The sequence below is a fragment of the Callithrix jacchus genome, chromosome 16, assembly GCF_049354715.1.
Source record: "Callithrix jacchus isolate 240 chromosome 16, calJac240_pri, whole genome shotgun sequence".
Classification (NCBI taxonomy): Eukaryota; Metazoa; Chordata; class Mammalia; order Primates; family Cebidae; genus Callithrix; species Callithrix jacchus.
This window is the reverse complement of record NC_133517.1, coordinates 21,667,547-21,684,847: the sequence shown is the minus strand read 5'-3', so window position 1 is coordinate 21,684,847 and position 17,301 is coordinate 21,667,547. Positions and strand designations below refer to the sequence as shown.

The 17,301-nt window shown below is 35.1% G+C and overlaps 1 protein-coding gene across 7 annotated transcripts in view; it reads left to right on the top strand.

Moving 5' to 3' along the window:
* The window catches only part of PDE7A (phosphodiesterase 7A), a 137,760-nt gene that overhangs the window by 52,846 nt on the left and 67,613 nt on the right, over positions 1-17,301 (top strand). For 3 of the 7 annotated variants that reach the window (XR_004735424.3, XM_035277291.3, XM_078352527.1), the window contains exons 2-4: positions 318-391; positions 7,915-7,975; positions 10,763-10,846. Coding sequence is in view for 6 of the 7 variants with exons in the window: in XM_035277291.3 (XP_035133182.1) it covers positions 318-391; positions 7,915-7,975; positions 10,763-10,846 (219 nt within the window). In the remaining variant the exon portion in view is untranslated. Of the gene's footprint in view, positions 1-317; positions 392-1,743; positions 1,921-7,914; positions 7,976-10,762; positions 10,847-17,301 lie in introns of those variants that run through there. The other 4 variants (XM_078352529.1, XM_017965371.4, XM_078352528.1 and 1 more) reach the window with 2 other exon arrangements.

The window sequence follows — 17,301 nt, the reverse complement described above, 5'->3', positions numbered from 1 at the left end:
AGGAGAGAGTAATCAGAGACCTTGACAGTCTCATATTAAAGCTAGTCTCATGGCAAAAATAAAAATATTATCTGGATTTGTGCAAAGATGAGTATTACAGCTTGTTAGTTCTGTAGCAAGAAGTGAAAAGTTTGTGGCCATGTGTTAAGAATGGTTTCAAGTTGGGAAAATTTGGATTTACACCTGTAGATTTAATTTACACTTAATTTTGACAAGCCTGGAATTGTCTTATCTTTTAAATAAACTCTTTGCACTGAGGATTAGGTAATGAAAATGACATTATTTTTTAACTATTGGGTTCTTTTCAAATATTTTAGGATTATCGTTTGTGTACACTGATGATCGGATGACGTCTTGTCATGGACTGCAGTCACTCCTGAGTGTTTCTTCAGTGAGCCCAAGCTATCTTCACCTCTCTGTGGGAACTCTGCGACAGTGGCCTGACGAGCTCATCTATCCCTTACCCCACCTCTCTATACTTGACCAAAGTGGTCTTTTTAAAAAGCAAAATCCGCTAAAGTAGTTTAGCAGATTGTAATTCAGACAAGACATCCCCAGGTGGCCCACATAGGGCCTGGCCTCCGCTCCCCAGGGCTACTGCAGCTTCTGGCTCCTCCTCCCTGCCCTTGAGCCGCCCTGGTCTTTCTGTCTCTCAGACTTGCTGGGCTTGGTTTTGTCTCACCCTTTGGCCCTCATGCCTGTTCTTCTGTCTGCACAATCTATCTTCTGTCTTCAGTTCTTGTACCATCGCATTTCATCTCAGTGTCATTTTAGGGATTCTGGAAGAAGGCCTTCACCTCTTAACTAGGTCAGATTCAGGTTTCTTTGGCATTTCCTATCGCTGCTTCATAGCACTTGTTACAGTTGCACTTTTGTGTTTATTTACATAATTTGATTAATGCAGACTCTTAACTAAATTGCAAGCACCACAAGGGCAGGAACCTTGTCTGCTTTTATTTGATGCTTACATTCCCTGCCATCTGATACAGAGCCTGGTACATATTAGCAGCTTAATAAATATTTGCTGAATACTTGAATGAACATTTCACAAAAGGCATTTTCTCAGCAGTATTATCTGCAGCCTCTAGGTCATGAAGATGGATGAATAGAGGCACACTATTATTGGAAAGCTCATTCACAGCCATAAGAACAAGATTTGTACCAAAAGTATGTTAGATTGCAGTTAGGGCTTAGTATGTCCTTAATTATTTGAAAATGCATTGTTAGACTAGCTTTTCTTCAAAAAGTCAAAAATGAGCAAATCATAATGGTAAGTAGCAAAGATAGACAGCATCTAACATTCATAAAGCAGTTCTATCTCTAAAAGAAATAAGAAGTTAAACAAATTTCAATTAAAAATTGAAATGATAGAATAAAATACATTAATATTTTAAAATGTCACAGGACACTGTACTTGTGAAACAAGTATGCGAAAAGAATGAGGACATTTTTAGTACTGTCAAACATTTTTTGAAAGTTGTTTTAAGGCACTCTGTTAGTGCTAAGATTACAGAAGTGTTTGAGGCTAGCCTGAGGCCTCTTTTGTCTACATTTTGTTAGACTGTTAGGTCAGTGCTCACTAAAGTCTTTTCCCTCCCCTCTTCCAACATTACTTAGGCAGTTCTACCCTAACTCTGGGGTTGTGGCATGAAACATGCGCTGGGTAAGAAGGCTGGCTGGGTAGTGCATTCCCAAAGGAGTCAGGTGATCACTGTTGGAAGGCAGCTGCTTGAGGTCCAAGGCAGTCAGTGTCCCCTCTCTTTTGCCTCAGGACAGCTGGTTATTTATTAGACTCCTAAGAAGTTTCCCTTGCTCCCTAGTAGAAGAGAGAGATTATGCAGCAGGGTTTTGATTGATCCAATGGGAATTACATTGATCTGGTGTCTGGCCTTGGTTCTTATCAAGTGGATCACCTCTAAGGTAGGCCATCTTTATTTTTAGGATGGTGACATTCATCATTATTAGTTTACATATTTGATAGGAATGAAGTAGCTCGACGATTTTTCTTCCGCTGTTACCTCAGTTTTTATTTCTGTAATTAAAAGAGCTGTGAGTTTCATCTGTCAGCCAAAGGACTTAAATTTACTACTTGTAGTTTTTATTCTTATCCCACATTATTCCTTCTTAAGGGCTTTTTATAGCATCTTTCCTCAATATCAAAGCAGCATTCCTCAGTATCACCGCCTTAAAGAAGTTTTTATGACTACAGAAGTTTAATTTTTAAGATTACAAAATTAAGTTATACTTTTGGTATACATATTTTAAACATTCTCTCAGAAAATTTAACAACACTTGTGTATTTCAAGTATAATTTTGAGGATTTCTAAACAGTTATAAACTTTTTAAAAATGAAAAACCATCCTCTATCCTGGTCTCCCTTAAGGTCTTGCTATTGCTAAAATATGTGCCTTATCTGTAATATATTGATGTAAACGTAGGATTATATATATGTAGTTTTTGAAGTTGAATTCTAAACGTCAGGCTTGAGAAATTCTTGATAGAATGCTAGCTAACCATTTGCCATCTGGACAGGGTCTAAAACGAAAGTAAAAATATTTAAAAGTATACTATTTAAAATTATTTTTTCTATACTTCTATAAAAATGATTTTATCATTCATCTACCTCACAGCTTTTGTCTTTCTAGATTGATAAACAATTTTTAAGGCCATCACTTAACTAAGAAACAAAGCTTCTATAAAGTTAATTTTCTTTTTCAAGCAAGATTTTAATACCTGCTATGTAATTTTCCACATTTAAACATAACATTTTAAGCATAATTATCTCTTAACTTGAAGTGTTCTTTTCTTAGTGACTATGATTGAGGAAATCTCTTAAAGAAAAATAATATATTCAGATTTTAAAATCTTTGTGTTTTAAAAGTTAAGAATTAATTTTGTTGCACTGACAGCTATTTACTCATTTTTAAAGGATTAACTTGCCAAGGCATTGAATGAAGGTCAAGTTAATGTTAATAATACATTAGTTGTCTTGTGGGTGTTTTCAGAGACTTTACTTTTTTAGTTTTTTTCTTTCTTTCTTTTTTTCTGTAGAGTTGAGGTCTTAGTATATGGCTCAGGCTGGTCTCAAACTCCTGGGCTCCAGCAATCCTTCTGCCTCAGTTTCCCAAAATACTGAGACTATAGATGTGAGCCACTGCACCTGGCCTCTAGACTTTACTCTTTTAATGACCACCAAAAAATTAAATTGTTTTAAACTAAAGGAATGATATATTTTTTTAATCCTTTGAAAAGGAAGAAAATGGGAAGGATACTATTTGGTAGATCAATGCACTATTTAAATACTTTGTCCACTCAAATACAAGCATGCTTTTCTAGCATATGTAAGTAAGATGACTACTCTGAAAAAGCTTATTTTGCTATGACAGAGGAACTTCACAACTTTGGCTGGGCTTCATCTTTTGCTATATTATTTTTTTTTTCAGTAGTGTTGCCAAAAATTTTATTCAGTGCTCCTTTGTTTAAGCCCTTTAAGCATCAGTTTATGAATCTGCAAAATGTAACTAATAAAGCCTACTACTGTATAGAGATCTTGTATGGGTTAAGTGAGATTTTGTGTGAAAACACTTGGAACATTTTTTTGGCACAAAGTAGGAGCACAGCAAGTGTTAGTTAATATATTATTACTCTTACCATGTAATGGAAATGCACTCGCTTTTGCTCAATAAATCATTTAGTGGAAAACTTGGAACAAAATAAAAACAATGGCACTTAAAATATCTTTGCTGGGTTTTAAAACATGTCTATCTTTAAAAGTTATGTATTAACTAATACTGGGAACAACTTTTGCACCTTTTATCATTTACCTTCAAGTCAAATCTTTTGTGGAAGAATGATTCACACTGATTCAAGGTGAGTCTTACTAGGACACTCAGAACTCCTGTTAGTGAGGCAGTGGGTCCTTTAGTGCTTTACAGTTTAACTTGTTTATGCTGCTGCTGTCAGTTTCTGATTAGCTCAGCCTCGCCCATGTTTTGACCTATACTCGTTTACTTTACAAGCTGTTCCCAGGATGGCTAAATTAGAAAAGTCACGAGTAGAAGCTTCTCAGTTATTTCCATTCACTGGTGAAGTGAGGTGGGAATGTGGGTGATAACTCTGAGACAGACAGTGTGACACAGGATTTTGATGAAATTTGTTTTGCTGTTATTAACAAGAAAATTCTAGTAGTATATGGTTTTTTTAATGATCATCTTTAAAGAAATCTTTGTTACAAGTGCAGCAGTCTTATATAAAAGTAGATATAAATATTTTTAAAACAACATGATTCTAACACAGAAGTCAAATTTTTGTTATAACTCATAATTTATAGTTTTTTTTCCAAAAAGAATTCCTGTAGATTATTCTACCTGCCTACTTTAGATTATTCTGCCTAGTCAGAGATCTTAATAATATTCATTTTAATTTTAATTCTTATGGGGGGTAGATGAATGAATTACCACTCAGGATGTCGTAGTTCAGTATAACATTTAAGCTAAATATTTGTAGAATAGCCTTACTTACATTAGTACCTTATAATGAAATAGAGTAACTTGGATATTTTGCACAGTCCTATGTAATTTGTATCTTTTAAAATTAAACTCTGCTTTTTTTGCTTAATAAACTAAGATTAATACAGACTGTACCATTTTAATATCTAAATTAGTGCTTCTATAAATGAGGCTAAAATGATTACCTTCATAAGTTTAGTATGCCATGGCATTATCTAGACTATATGTATTACCCAGTTTTTGACTTAATATTATTTTGTTATATTTAACAGAGAGCTAATATTGGTCAGTCTTTTACAATTCTTAATATGTGAAGTGATAAATATGATTTTCACCTTTCTAAATAGCAACTGTTGTAGTAAATATCCTTCCTACATTACAAAACTCATAATAATAATGTCAGCTACCCTCCTAAAGAGAACTGTTAGAGATAACAGCTTAAAGTTATTTAACAAGTTATTTATAAGTTATTACTGAATACCAGCAAATTGATAGGTCATCACAAGCTATTACATAATATCTATAGTTTTATTAATTTGCTGTAGCTGATAGAAATATTTATTGCCACATATGCCCTTCCTAGGCTACTAGGTTTACCCCTAGATTGGTGGTTTTAAGGAGAGGCCTCTGTAATCTAGTAAGCTAAATATCATGGGGAGGGGATTTGCACAGTAGCTATGAGTGGTGCCTTTTAACAGTGGCTGTTTGCTCCAGAATAACTACCATGAAACACTGCAGGAGGCTTCCTTAGGATATTCTATTAGTGGAAGACACTTTAAGCATGTTGCTAGGAGTGTATTCTATATGATTTGGTCCCTTGGGATTTAAGATCATGCTTTTCTTTTGTAGATTTCTTTATAGTAGATTTTTATTTTTTGATTTTAATTTTATTTATTTTGTGAATATATGATAATTATACGCACTGCAAGACTCAAAAAGTACAAAGATAAACATTGAAAAGCCCCTCTCCTATCTCTATGTCCCTCAGCCTCCTTGGAAACACACAGTAGTGGTATAATTTTATTTTCATTTGAAATTTTTTCCTCTTATATTTAATGAACTGTGATTTTTTAGAACTTGTGAAATCATGTAAGATTTTAATTGATATTTTTCTCTTAAAAGATAAGTATTAAAGATACAGTAATGTTTTAGGTAATTGTTTTGCACACTAAATCCAAGTGAGGGCTTTAAGTACATTTTCAATATAATAATAGTAAAGAAAAAGTGACTATTTTCCTTGAGATTTGTAGGTATATTTTGAGGAGTTATAAATTCCTTGCCAAAGTCTTGTGAGGGAAGAGGATCATTAATCTGATATGTAAAAATACAATTTCATTGCTTTAATAAGTATTTCTTTTGTTAGTGAAGTCAAGCATTTTTTGTATTTATTGTTTCATTTTCTCCTTGTGAATAGTATGTTTATAGGTGAATACCTTGTGAATAGGTATGTTTATGTCCTACCTATTTTTCTACAGCGTTTTAGTCTTTTTCTAATTGATTTGTAAGGTACTTAAAAACTTTTCTGGGTGGGGGAAAGCCCTTTATTTTATCAGTTGAACTCATTTTTCTGGGTTTGAAGTTTATTCTTTACTTTGTTTATGATATATTTTACCATCATCATTTAACTTTTAAGTGGCCAAATTTGTCAGTGTTTCATGATTTAGGGATTTTTATGAGATAGTTAGAAAGGACTTCCTATTTAAGACTTTTAAAAATACAGTCCTGTTTCTTTTAATATTTTTGTGCTCTAATTTTTAACATTTAAATCACTGTTCTATGTGTAATGTGTTTTGGAGTGGGAAGGTAATAATACACCTTTATGTTTTTCTAGATAGCACCAAGTAATCTAATGTTATTTATTAAAAATCAATATTTCTGCCACAGATTCTAAGTCCTGTATTTGTCATGTACAGAATCACTGTATACTCTTGGATTTGCTTCTAGAGTCTCTGTTGATTATTTTCCCTATTTATTTGTGGTGTCACACTACTTTGTTAATATCCCATGGTGCTAGTTCATTCACCCGCTCCCCGCCTTTTTTTGAGGCAAGGTCTCACTCTGTCTCTCACGATGAAGTGCCGTGGTGCCATCATAGCTCACTGTAGCCTCCAAATCCTAGGCTCAAGGGATCCTCCTGCCTCGGCCTCCCAAGTAGCTGGGATTACAGGTGTGCAGTACCATGGCTGGCATATTACTGCTTAAAAGAAATGTGTTTGCTTGTTAATTTAACTAATTTTACTGATCACTTTTGACATGCTAGGCACTGTTCTAAATGTTGGGATTTATCCTAGATCTGGGAATACAGCAGTGACTGAAGTCCCTGTCTCCACATAGCTTAGATTCTATGTCTAAGCTCTGATTTGGTCAGTTTTATCTTCCTCATTTTTAAATCTATCCTCATTTATATCCATTCTGTTAATCACTAATTTATTCGTCAATTTATTTATCAGTGGTTATTGATTTATTTGCAATAAATCCATTTAGTCATTTATTTACCAAATTTCTATTTAGAACATACTAAATAATAGGTCTTGTTTTAGAAACCAAGGATGCAGTGATGACTACGACAAGTTTCTGCTCTTGTGGAGCTTTTATTTTAGTAACACATTGACAAGATAACGTTGGCTGCGTGCAACACAGAGGACTGAGATAGGGAGCTCTGGAAGAAGCTGGGTTCCAGGTGGCTCTAGATTTGGTAGTCAGGGAATCCCTCTCTGAAGAGATAACGCTTTGTCTAGAACCTGCAAGGTAAGAAGGGAACAGTGAAGCAGTGATCCAGGACGAGGGAACAGCAAGTGGAAAGGCTGCATATTTGTTATAGATGAGGAAAAGCAAGGAGGCCAGCTTGGCTGTCTCCGAGCAGTGGGGGAGGCCAAAGTACAAGAGGGCACAGAGGTAGGTAGGTCACAGAGGACTCTTCGAAATTAAAACTTGGGGAGCCCCAACTGTAATGGAAGCCTTTGGACAATTTTGAGCAGAAGCTGAAATGCTTACTTTTGCTTTTATGCGAAGCATGGACTGGGGCCATAGAGATGCATCAGAAAGCCAGCGGATTGTCCTTTCCTTTCTTTTCTGTTAATATTTGGCAACTCCTATCAGTCCCTTTTGAGTCAACTCAAATGTAACCCCAAAACCTTTATCGACTTACTCAAACAGATTAAATTTCCAAAGAGAGGCTGTATGTGCCTCTCTTTGTATCCATCTTTATGGTAGTTCTTAACCATACTATATTGCAATTTGTCATCCTCCTACCCCAGAGATTTCAAGAACAGGTACCATATCTAATTTCGTTTTGTATATCCAACTTCTCTTGCACAGTGCTTCACAAATAATAAATGATAAATACATATTTATTGAGTTGAATTTTATATCATATTTGTCATATAATGTGTGGTTTTTTTTCTAGAGGCGTGGAGCTATTTCCTATGACAGTTCTGATCAGACTGCATTATACATTCGTATGCTAGGTAAGCATTATTTATTTTGTATGAATATCACTTAATTTTGTTATTATCTGTTGTTATTTGAATTTGAGGTATCTTTCTTTAGGTAGCTTTTCATAGCTGTTTGTAGCAGAAATATCCTGTTACCTAATAGAGTGTAGACTCTGGAAACCAATATTGAATGTGATGTGAGTAAAGAGAGGTATTTTAGAGTTACAGGTAGTTGAGAAATCTTTGGCTTAATACCTGGGACACTGTCATTAGTACACAGTTTTAAATTGCATCTTGAACATTCTTCATAGAAAATAGTCTGAGATTTGTAGTGGCTAAATACCAAATAGATGAATGCCAGCATGGACAAAGGTGGGGCCATGAAACACCTCAGATAGTCCTGTTCTTCTCAGTTGACTGGCAAGCAAGACCATTTGACTTCTTCTAGTTCTGATGCTTAAATTTTTTATATTATTACTCAATTCCTCAAGGTCAAATGTATTTAGATATGTGCATATATATATGTCTAATTTTCTTTCTTTCTTTTTCTCTGTACCAGATTTCTGTCTTCATCCATGTCTCCTTTATCCTTGCACTTTATCTCATATTATTAAACACGCATATTAAGATTCCAACAGGCAAATTTATTCATTTTTTGTTAGAAGATTCTCCCACGACTCCTCCTCAGCTCAGAATTCCTCCCTCAACTTTATGATATTGATCCATCCTTATTCTTCACCTACTTTTATTTTTTTCTTTGCCACCTTCACTAATTCCTTTTCATACTTCCAAGCTGAAGTGTTTCCCAAGGTTCTGTTTTAACTCTTACTCCTTTTTGTTCTCTCAATTATCTTGTGTACCTTAGGTGCCTCAATTCTTTTTTACTCCAATACATATTTTTGCTTTACAAATGTGCAGCCGTTTTCTCCTTGCTGTCTCCATCTTTCTCTAACAAACATGTTCAGGATTTTGCTGTCCTTAAGACAGAGCTTTGGATTCATATTTTCTTTAACTCTGTAGAACATCTCCATGTTAATGTTATAAATACCTCAAACTTAATATGTCTAAAGAGAAACATTTGTTTTCCATGTCTGTCTGATTCTGCAGTCTTTTGCCATCTCAGTAAATATAACCCCCTTCTTCCAGTCCTCAGGTCAGAAACCTCAGAGTCATATTTGACTTTCTGTTTCTTGCATACTCCATATTGAATTCATCAGCATATCCTACCGGGTGATACCCTAGAATACACCCAGAATCTGTCCACACCAATGCTGTTGCCACCACATTTGTTACTTACTCTTTAACTGAAGGCCCTGCATCTATCTTTGTTCCCTGACTCTCTTCTCATCTCACTCCTCTGTTCAGAAATCTCTGATGGCCATGAAGATCCAGCATGATCTTACCCCGCCGCTGTCTCTCCACCCCACGCACACCGGTTTCCTTCACTCACCCTGCTCCTGCCATGCCAGCCTCTTGGCTTGCCCTTGACTGTGCCAAGCATGCTTCTGTCTTGGGGAGTTTGTTCTGGCTCTTCCTCGTGTCTGGAAGCCTCTTCCTTCCTGGCTCACTGCCTCACTTCCTTCAGGTCCCTGTTCAGATGCCCCCTTTTCAGTGAGGGCTTCTCTGACTGTACTCATTAGTCACCCTCCCCTGGTCCTCTCTTTATTCCTCTTACCTTTAGTTTTCTCTGTGACTCATCAACTTCCATAGACCAAAATTTGGTATTTATTATTTGTGTCATCACACAAAAAGATAAGCTTCATGAGGACAGTGACAGGGACTTTGTGTATTTTTCTCACTGCTCTATGCTTGGTTACATTTGTTGCAGCATGAAGGAATGGCCACAGGACAGGTGACTTGTCATTTTGGGATGGAATTATAGTCGATGAAGTGAGCCTTGGAGGAAATGATGGTCTTACTGAGAGAAACAGAGTAAGCAGGAGAGGCCTCTAGGCAAGCAAAATTGCAAGAGAACAGGGATAGAGGCTGAAGATTTAAAGGTTATGAATTTGGAGGCTATAAAAGTGTAGTGGGAAAAGTGCTGTCCTTGGAACCCGTGGAGCTAGGTTTAAATCCTCACCCTTTGCACTAGCTTTGTGGCATAGAGCGTGCTATTTAACTTCTCAAAGTCAAGTTTTTGAATCTGTGAAATGAAAACTAAGATTCCTATCTCTGAGGGTTGACTAGAAGAGAAAAGAAAATAATGCCTTTAAAACACAAAAAAGAGTGTCTAGAACATGGTTGCTATGGTTATGTTGCCGTATAGAGAAATAAATCTGGAAGTAATGTGGGCACACGTAGGAGCAACACTGAGCTTATGAAGACCAAAGTTTAAGGCTGAGCTAAAGGCCTTGGGTGCACCCACTGTCAGTGAGAAAAGAGTGATTAATCAGATTGACTTTACAACAAAGTCTTTAACATTTAAAGTTTTTATACATTTATGAAATTGTAAACTGCTTGAAAATAAGTAATGTATTTTACATTTTTCATGTCCCTTTTAGCCCATAGTATAGTGCTAGGCATAGAGTCGGCTCTTAATATATTACTTCTTGCTGCGGCTTTCTCAAGTTTTGTGCTGAGGATTGTAATTATTATTGTTGGGGTAGATTTTTTAAAAATCCTATTCATTCAGCCTTACAATTCATTACTGAAATTTTGTGAACCCTTTCAAATAAATTAGCTCTCAACTACCTGGTTTCACATATATCATCAGTGGGCTGTTACTTATGAATATGATACCACATGGACCTTTGTTGCATATGGAGGCTTCTTCCCACATGACAACCTTATAAACTTATGTTTATTCTTGTTTCTGTCCAGGAGATGTACGTGTAAGGAGCCGAGCAGGATTTGAATCAGAAAGAAGAGGTTCTCACCCATATATTGATTTTCGCATTTTCCACTGTAAGTGTTGGTAGACATGAAGTTTAGACTTTCACTAAACTTCAACTTTTAATAAAATTACATTGTTTTCTAAGGGGAAAAAATACCAGAAAGAAACTGTATTATGTTAGGAATGTTTTTAAAAACGAGGTCATGTAAATGACACTATTTCTAGGTAACATTAGCAAATGCTTAGAGACAGTTAGAAGAGGAAGATACTAAAATATGAAAGTTGATAGAGCTTTTTTCCTTTCTAATTTATTACATTGTTTTCTTCTTTAAAAAGTTGTTTTCTTCCAAATGGTTTGTCTTTGCTACTTCAAATAAAATGTTTTTGTGCAAATGATATTTTATGAAGGTATTTCAGTATTCAAAAGATATTCTTTTAGGTGTATTTGAAAATGTACATCACCTTTAAAGATGCTTGGTAGAGTGCCTATTTCAAAAACAAACATTCTCTGTGGATCTGGCCTGTAATAGAAGGAAAGGGAAAAAACAGAACTTCTAAATACCTTAAATACTAAACATTTTAAATCTCTGCTTCTGGAGGAGTTCAGCTTTCACTAATGTTGGCTAAAGTAATTTGGATTGATACTCTAAAAAAAATGAGGAAAACTGTTGAAAATGTAAAAGATATGTATGTATTCAAATACTATCTGAATGCTATTGAGGCAGAGAGATAAGCCCAGCACTTCAGGCCACTTTTCTCCTTAGTAGCATGTGCTGATTCTGGGAAAGGTGGAGCGAAGATGAGCAGAACTTTTTTTGGACACTTAGGGCTAGAGAAACAAAAACAGGTGTTTACAGCCCAGCAAGGTTGGAAGATTAGTGCTGATAAACCACTCAGGCTTAGGTTGGAATCCTAAAGTGCTATGCCTTAGAAATAAATCCCAACTTTGAAATATGTCACTTACTGAATACATTAAGGTGATCTGTGACTCATGTTTCTAGCCACCTGCAGGACAGAGACGTTTACTCATCCCTTAAGTTTGCTAGCTGCAGACACAGCCCTGGGACATGTCCTGGGCAAAGACTAGTCAGGGCTCTGCATTCTTGAGACATCAGTAAGAATGTGCAGCAACACTCAGGGCCTCTGAGGAGGGTTACCTCTCCCAATAACAAATGACCCTAAAACTTACTGGCATGAAACAACCATTATTTTTTAATGCTCTTGATTCCAAGAATCAGGAATTCAGTCAGAGTATATCAGGTTTGTCTTGCTTGTGCTCTCCAGTGTCTTGGTCTTTGATTGGAATGGTTTAGACAGCTAAAAATGGCTGGGATAGTGGCACTGGAGCCTTATGTCCAGGGCCTTGGTCCCTCTCATGTCATCTCCTGGGGCTGGAACCTCTAAGGTGGCTTCTGCCCTCTTAGGTGTGGTGCCAGCATTTTTCTCTCTCCGTAAATGGCAGTCTCAGGGAAGTCTTGGGGTAGTTGGACTAATTACTTGACATCTGCTTTCTCCCAGAGCAAGCATTTCAAGAAAGAGGAAGTGTGGGGACTCAGAGTGTCTGAAGATCTGGGCCTAGACCTGACATAGCATCACATTTCCATATTCTGTTGATTAGCTGTGTCACACAGCTTGCTCAGAGTCATGGAAAGAAGACCCAGCCCTCTCCCCACCCTGATTGTCAAAGGGTACAAGGTCAAAACCTTTTTAATCTCCCATTCTTTAATCTGGCACAAAATGTTTTGAAAAGGTAATTAAGATCCCAGAAGGAGTGGAGAGGGAAAATGTAGCAGGAGCAGTCTTTAAAGAAATATTGGCTGAGAAATCTCTATAAGTTGATAAAAGACATTGAAGCACAGATTCAGGAGGTGGCATAAATCTCAAGCAGAGTAATATTAAAAGAAAATCACACCCAAGTGTACTGTAGTACAACTATGAAAACCAAAATCAAAGAGAAAGAATTAAAAGTAATAAGGGGGATGTAGAATATTACTTTCAAAGGAGCAATTATGGGATTGCCAGAAACAGATTTTTCGTTTTCCACAGAAACTAGAAGGTAGAAGGCAAAGGAAAGATAACTGATGTGCTAGAAAAAAATAAACTGTCAAACTAAAAATGTCATCCACAAACTCTGAAAAGGACACACTTCACAATTTATTATGTAAGGCTAGTATGTAATCTTGATACTACAACATGACAAGGATATGCCAAGAACAGAAAATAACAGCCAAATCGCTCATGAATATAGATGAAACATTCTAAATAACATCTTACCAAATTATATCGAGAACGCAAAGGGAGAATAATATGTTTTGACCCAATTTATATTTTTCCAGGAATATAAGGTTGGTTAACAGTGAAAAATCAATCAGCATAATTCACTATATTAATAGAATAAAGGGGAAAAGTTATGGATAGGTTAATACAATAATGCTGAAATGGCAGTGCTAAATGCCAAGATGACCAACTGCTAAGAAAAGCATTTGATAAAATTCAACATTTGTTCTTCCTTAAAATTCTGAGCAAGCTAGGAACAGAGAAAAACTTAAACAGTCTGAAACATTACCTGCAAAACTAGCAAACATCATATTTAATGGTGCAATATTAAAACATTCTTTCTGAGATGAGAAATCAAGAATATCTTTCATCATCTTTTCTGTGCAGTATGTCAGAGATCCTAGCCAGTATGATAATGCAAGAAAAAGAAATTAAAATGTAAGGATTAGAAAAGAAAAAGTATCATTTATATGGATGACATGGTTATGTACTTAGAAAATTGTTAGGATTAATAAGTGAATTTAGCAGGTTTCCTGGATACAAAGTATGTAGTTGTATTTCTGTAAAATAACTGTGAGATTGAGATAATATATAATTTGAATTTATATAAAAAAAATATCAAATATGTAGGGATAAATTTAAAGATATGTATAACTCTGCATAGAAAACCAGAAGACATTACAGAGAAAAAGTAAAAATAAATAGAAGTATATAGACTGTTGTTTATGGATTGGAGGATTCAGTATTTAAAGATGTTAGTTTTTCTTCTTTCCTAAGTCAATCTATATAGGTTTAGTGAAATCACAGTGAAAATTCCAGCAGTTTTGTTTTTTTTTAAAATAAAATCAACAAGCTAATTTTAAAACTTACACAAAAATTGGAAAAGCTGAGAATAGCCAAGACAAGTAGGAAGAAGAACCAAATTCTAGAGTTTACATCTCATAGATACCAAACTTATAATAATTAAGTCAGGTGATACTCTTCAAGGACTGGCAAATACAGGCATACTGTAGAGTCCAGAGATAACCCACACACATATGGATATTTAATTTGTGACAAGTTGATAATGCAGTGGGTAGAAGATAAATGTAGTTTCACCAAATCAAGTGGATGCCCACATAGGGGAAGAAAAATTAATCTTGGCCCCGGTTCACACCGTATATTTAAAAAAAAAAAAACAAATTTTGATTGATAAACTTTGCCAAATTATGCTGATAATTCAGGTAAGATGAGGAATGCTAAATCAATAAGATTGACTTAGCCATGTGGACATGGTGGTAGGGGAAGCCTGAAATTATAGTGACTTTAAGAGAGAACGGAAAGATGGGAATTAGATCTAGCAAGGAGACACAACTCTTTAAGAAAATTTTGCTGCAAAGAAAAGGGAAGAAACAAGAGAGGCAACTGACAAAGGAAGTAGGACACTGAAACTAGAAATTAATAGCAAAGCTGGAAAACAAAAAATCCTGGTCACCTGGAAATTTTTCAAATTCCGAAATAAATACTTATTGGGTCAAAGAGGTAAACCATAAAAAGGTGATAATTAAAGACTATATATATGAAAACCTGTGAAATTCAGCTAACAGTGCCTACAGGAAAATTCATTGCCTTAAAAATACTACATGCATAAATGAGAATGAAATAAGTCAACTAAGTAGTCAACTCAAAAAGTTAGAAAAAATAATATCAAAATACACCTAAGATAAAGTAAGTAGTTGGTAAAGATAAACAGAAATCAGTGAACTAGAAAACTAAAATAAAAGTAGAATTCTGTGGCAGGGTGCCATGGCTCATGCCTGTAATCCCAACACTTTGGGAGGCTGAGGCAGGCATATCACAAGGTCAAGAGATCGAGACCATCCTAGCCAACAACATGGTAAAACCCTTTCTTTACTAAAAATTAGCCGGGCATGGTTGTAAGATGATGCCAGTGCACTCCAGTCTGGTGTAGAGCAAGACTCCATCTCAAAAAAAAAAAAAAAAGTAGAACTCTGTAACTAAGAGCTGGTTGTCTGCAATAAAACAAATAAGTTGCTAGCTAACTTAATCAAAGGCTAAATGGAGCCAACATGCATACACAAAGTAAAAAATAAGAGGAAAATACCACAGATAAGGAGAAAATAAAAGAATCAAAATGGATTACTTTACTTGACCCCAAAAATATATTTGAACATTTGTACGATCCAGAAAATTTTCTTAAAAATTATAGTTTATCAAAACTGAATATAGAAAACATAAATTAATTCAGCAATACTCAGTGTGTGCTCTGGGATCCTCAAGACCCTTTTGGGGGTCTGTGAGGTTAAAACTGTTTTCTTAGTAATGCCAAGATGTTATTTGCCTTTTTCACTTTTATTCTCTCTCAAGGATACAATGGAGTTTTCTAAGGCTGCATGATGATGTCTCAGTACATTCAGTGTATTAGGAGATAGGAGAGATAGCCAAACATTTCTCACTACATTTTTCTTTGTTTTGGACAATATGGTTATTCTTAATAAAAATGTTATTTATGTTAACATGTTACAGGTTTACAGTAATAAATATTTTATATTTTTAAATACTATTTAGCCATTAAATATTTTCAAATAAATTTTGTTTTATATATATTTAAATTAACTAAATATTTAAATAATAAAATTTTAATTTCTATGTGGTAAATATTGATAGCTGTAACCTACATAGAGTTATTGGGCTGTCAATAATTTTTTTTTTTTTTTGAGACCGAGTTTCGCTGTTGTTACCCAGACTGTGTGAGAGTCCTGAGAAACCAGCGTGTTAGAGAAAGTTGCGTAAGAGTTACGAGGGCCAGGGATTTTACAGGCAAACTATCTAAGATCTTGAAAAGATTGGCGATTAGTTTCAAAGCTCTTTAAATTTTCAGATTACAACAAGGGAACCATTCAGAGTAACTTTATAAACCAAATGTACCTTTTTAGAAGTATAATATTCTCTCTACAAATGTCAGTACAAAAAAAATATTTTAAAAATACTAGCATAAGGATTTCCAACAGCATGAAGGAATAATACTTCAGCCATTGTCTCAGGAAAGGAAGCAAGGATGATTCAATACATAGTTTTTCTGCAAAAATGTAGCAAAAATGGTAACACTGGTTGCTTCCAGGTTGGAAACTGTGTGGCTTGAGGAGATGGGAGGGGCAAGAAACTTTATTGTAGATCTTTTGAATTTTGACTCAGTGTGAATGTATTGCTCATTGGAAAGTTTAAGCAAAAATATTTTTTGATGTTGGAATAAATAAGGATTGGCTGTGGGTAAGGAAATCAGTAAAAAGTCTAAATTATGATATTTGTATAAAGAAAAGTACAATTGTATTTGGAGTCCCCAGCCTACCCCCTAACTTACTGAATTAAGTGAAATAAGAGAATTTGAAAAATATAATTGTTAGAAGTTTTAAATAGGGGGTATAAAGGGACTTTTTGGTGGTGGTGGGGGCATTAAAATGATTAGATTGTTAGAAGTATCTCTAATGAAATTAAAATAGGATGTATAGTGTCTAATTCACTAGGAAACCAGGAGCAAATAAAATAAATCTAAAAGACAAGAGAGGGAAGACCAAACACATTGATGCTACTAATAAAGATAAATGGGCTAAATGTTCCTTTTAAGAGATAAAGAAGCTGAAATTGGATAATAAATGAAACTTAATGACAAAAAATGTTTCAAAATAACATGAAGCAGAACCGGGCTTGAGGTTTTGGTATCTATACTTATATCCTGATCCACTGATTTGGAAGCTTTGTAGTATGGTATTTAGAACATTGGAGGGAGCTCAGTGTTAAGAGCAGCAGATTATCCTCTCGATCTCATCCTGCTGTTCATAGAAGGTGACAAATGTATAAGACTGTAAGTTGTAGTTGAAAATGGACTGTTGCTGTAGAATTGGTCCTGTAGTTATTACAAAACAAGAATATGTCTGTTTAACCCACCATGGTAATATAATTTAGAGGGGTTTTTTTTAAGTAGAGAAAAATGCATTATTCTTTGCTGCTTATAATAGGTTCTGCTTATCACACAGCTTGGAATTCTTTCTGAAATTGTAATCTAGTGTGTTTTATGAAATGTGATCTAATCAGAGAAATGAGCACATGCTCCTGCTGTGAGTAAAATCTGTTAGCCATATTCAGGCCTTCCTTTCTTCCATTGACTCCTCTGATTGTCCTAAACATTTGCCTGAACAACTTCTCTGCAGGAGTGAGTTTACAAACTTTTTCTTAATTTTTTTTTTTTTTT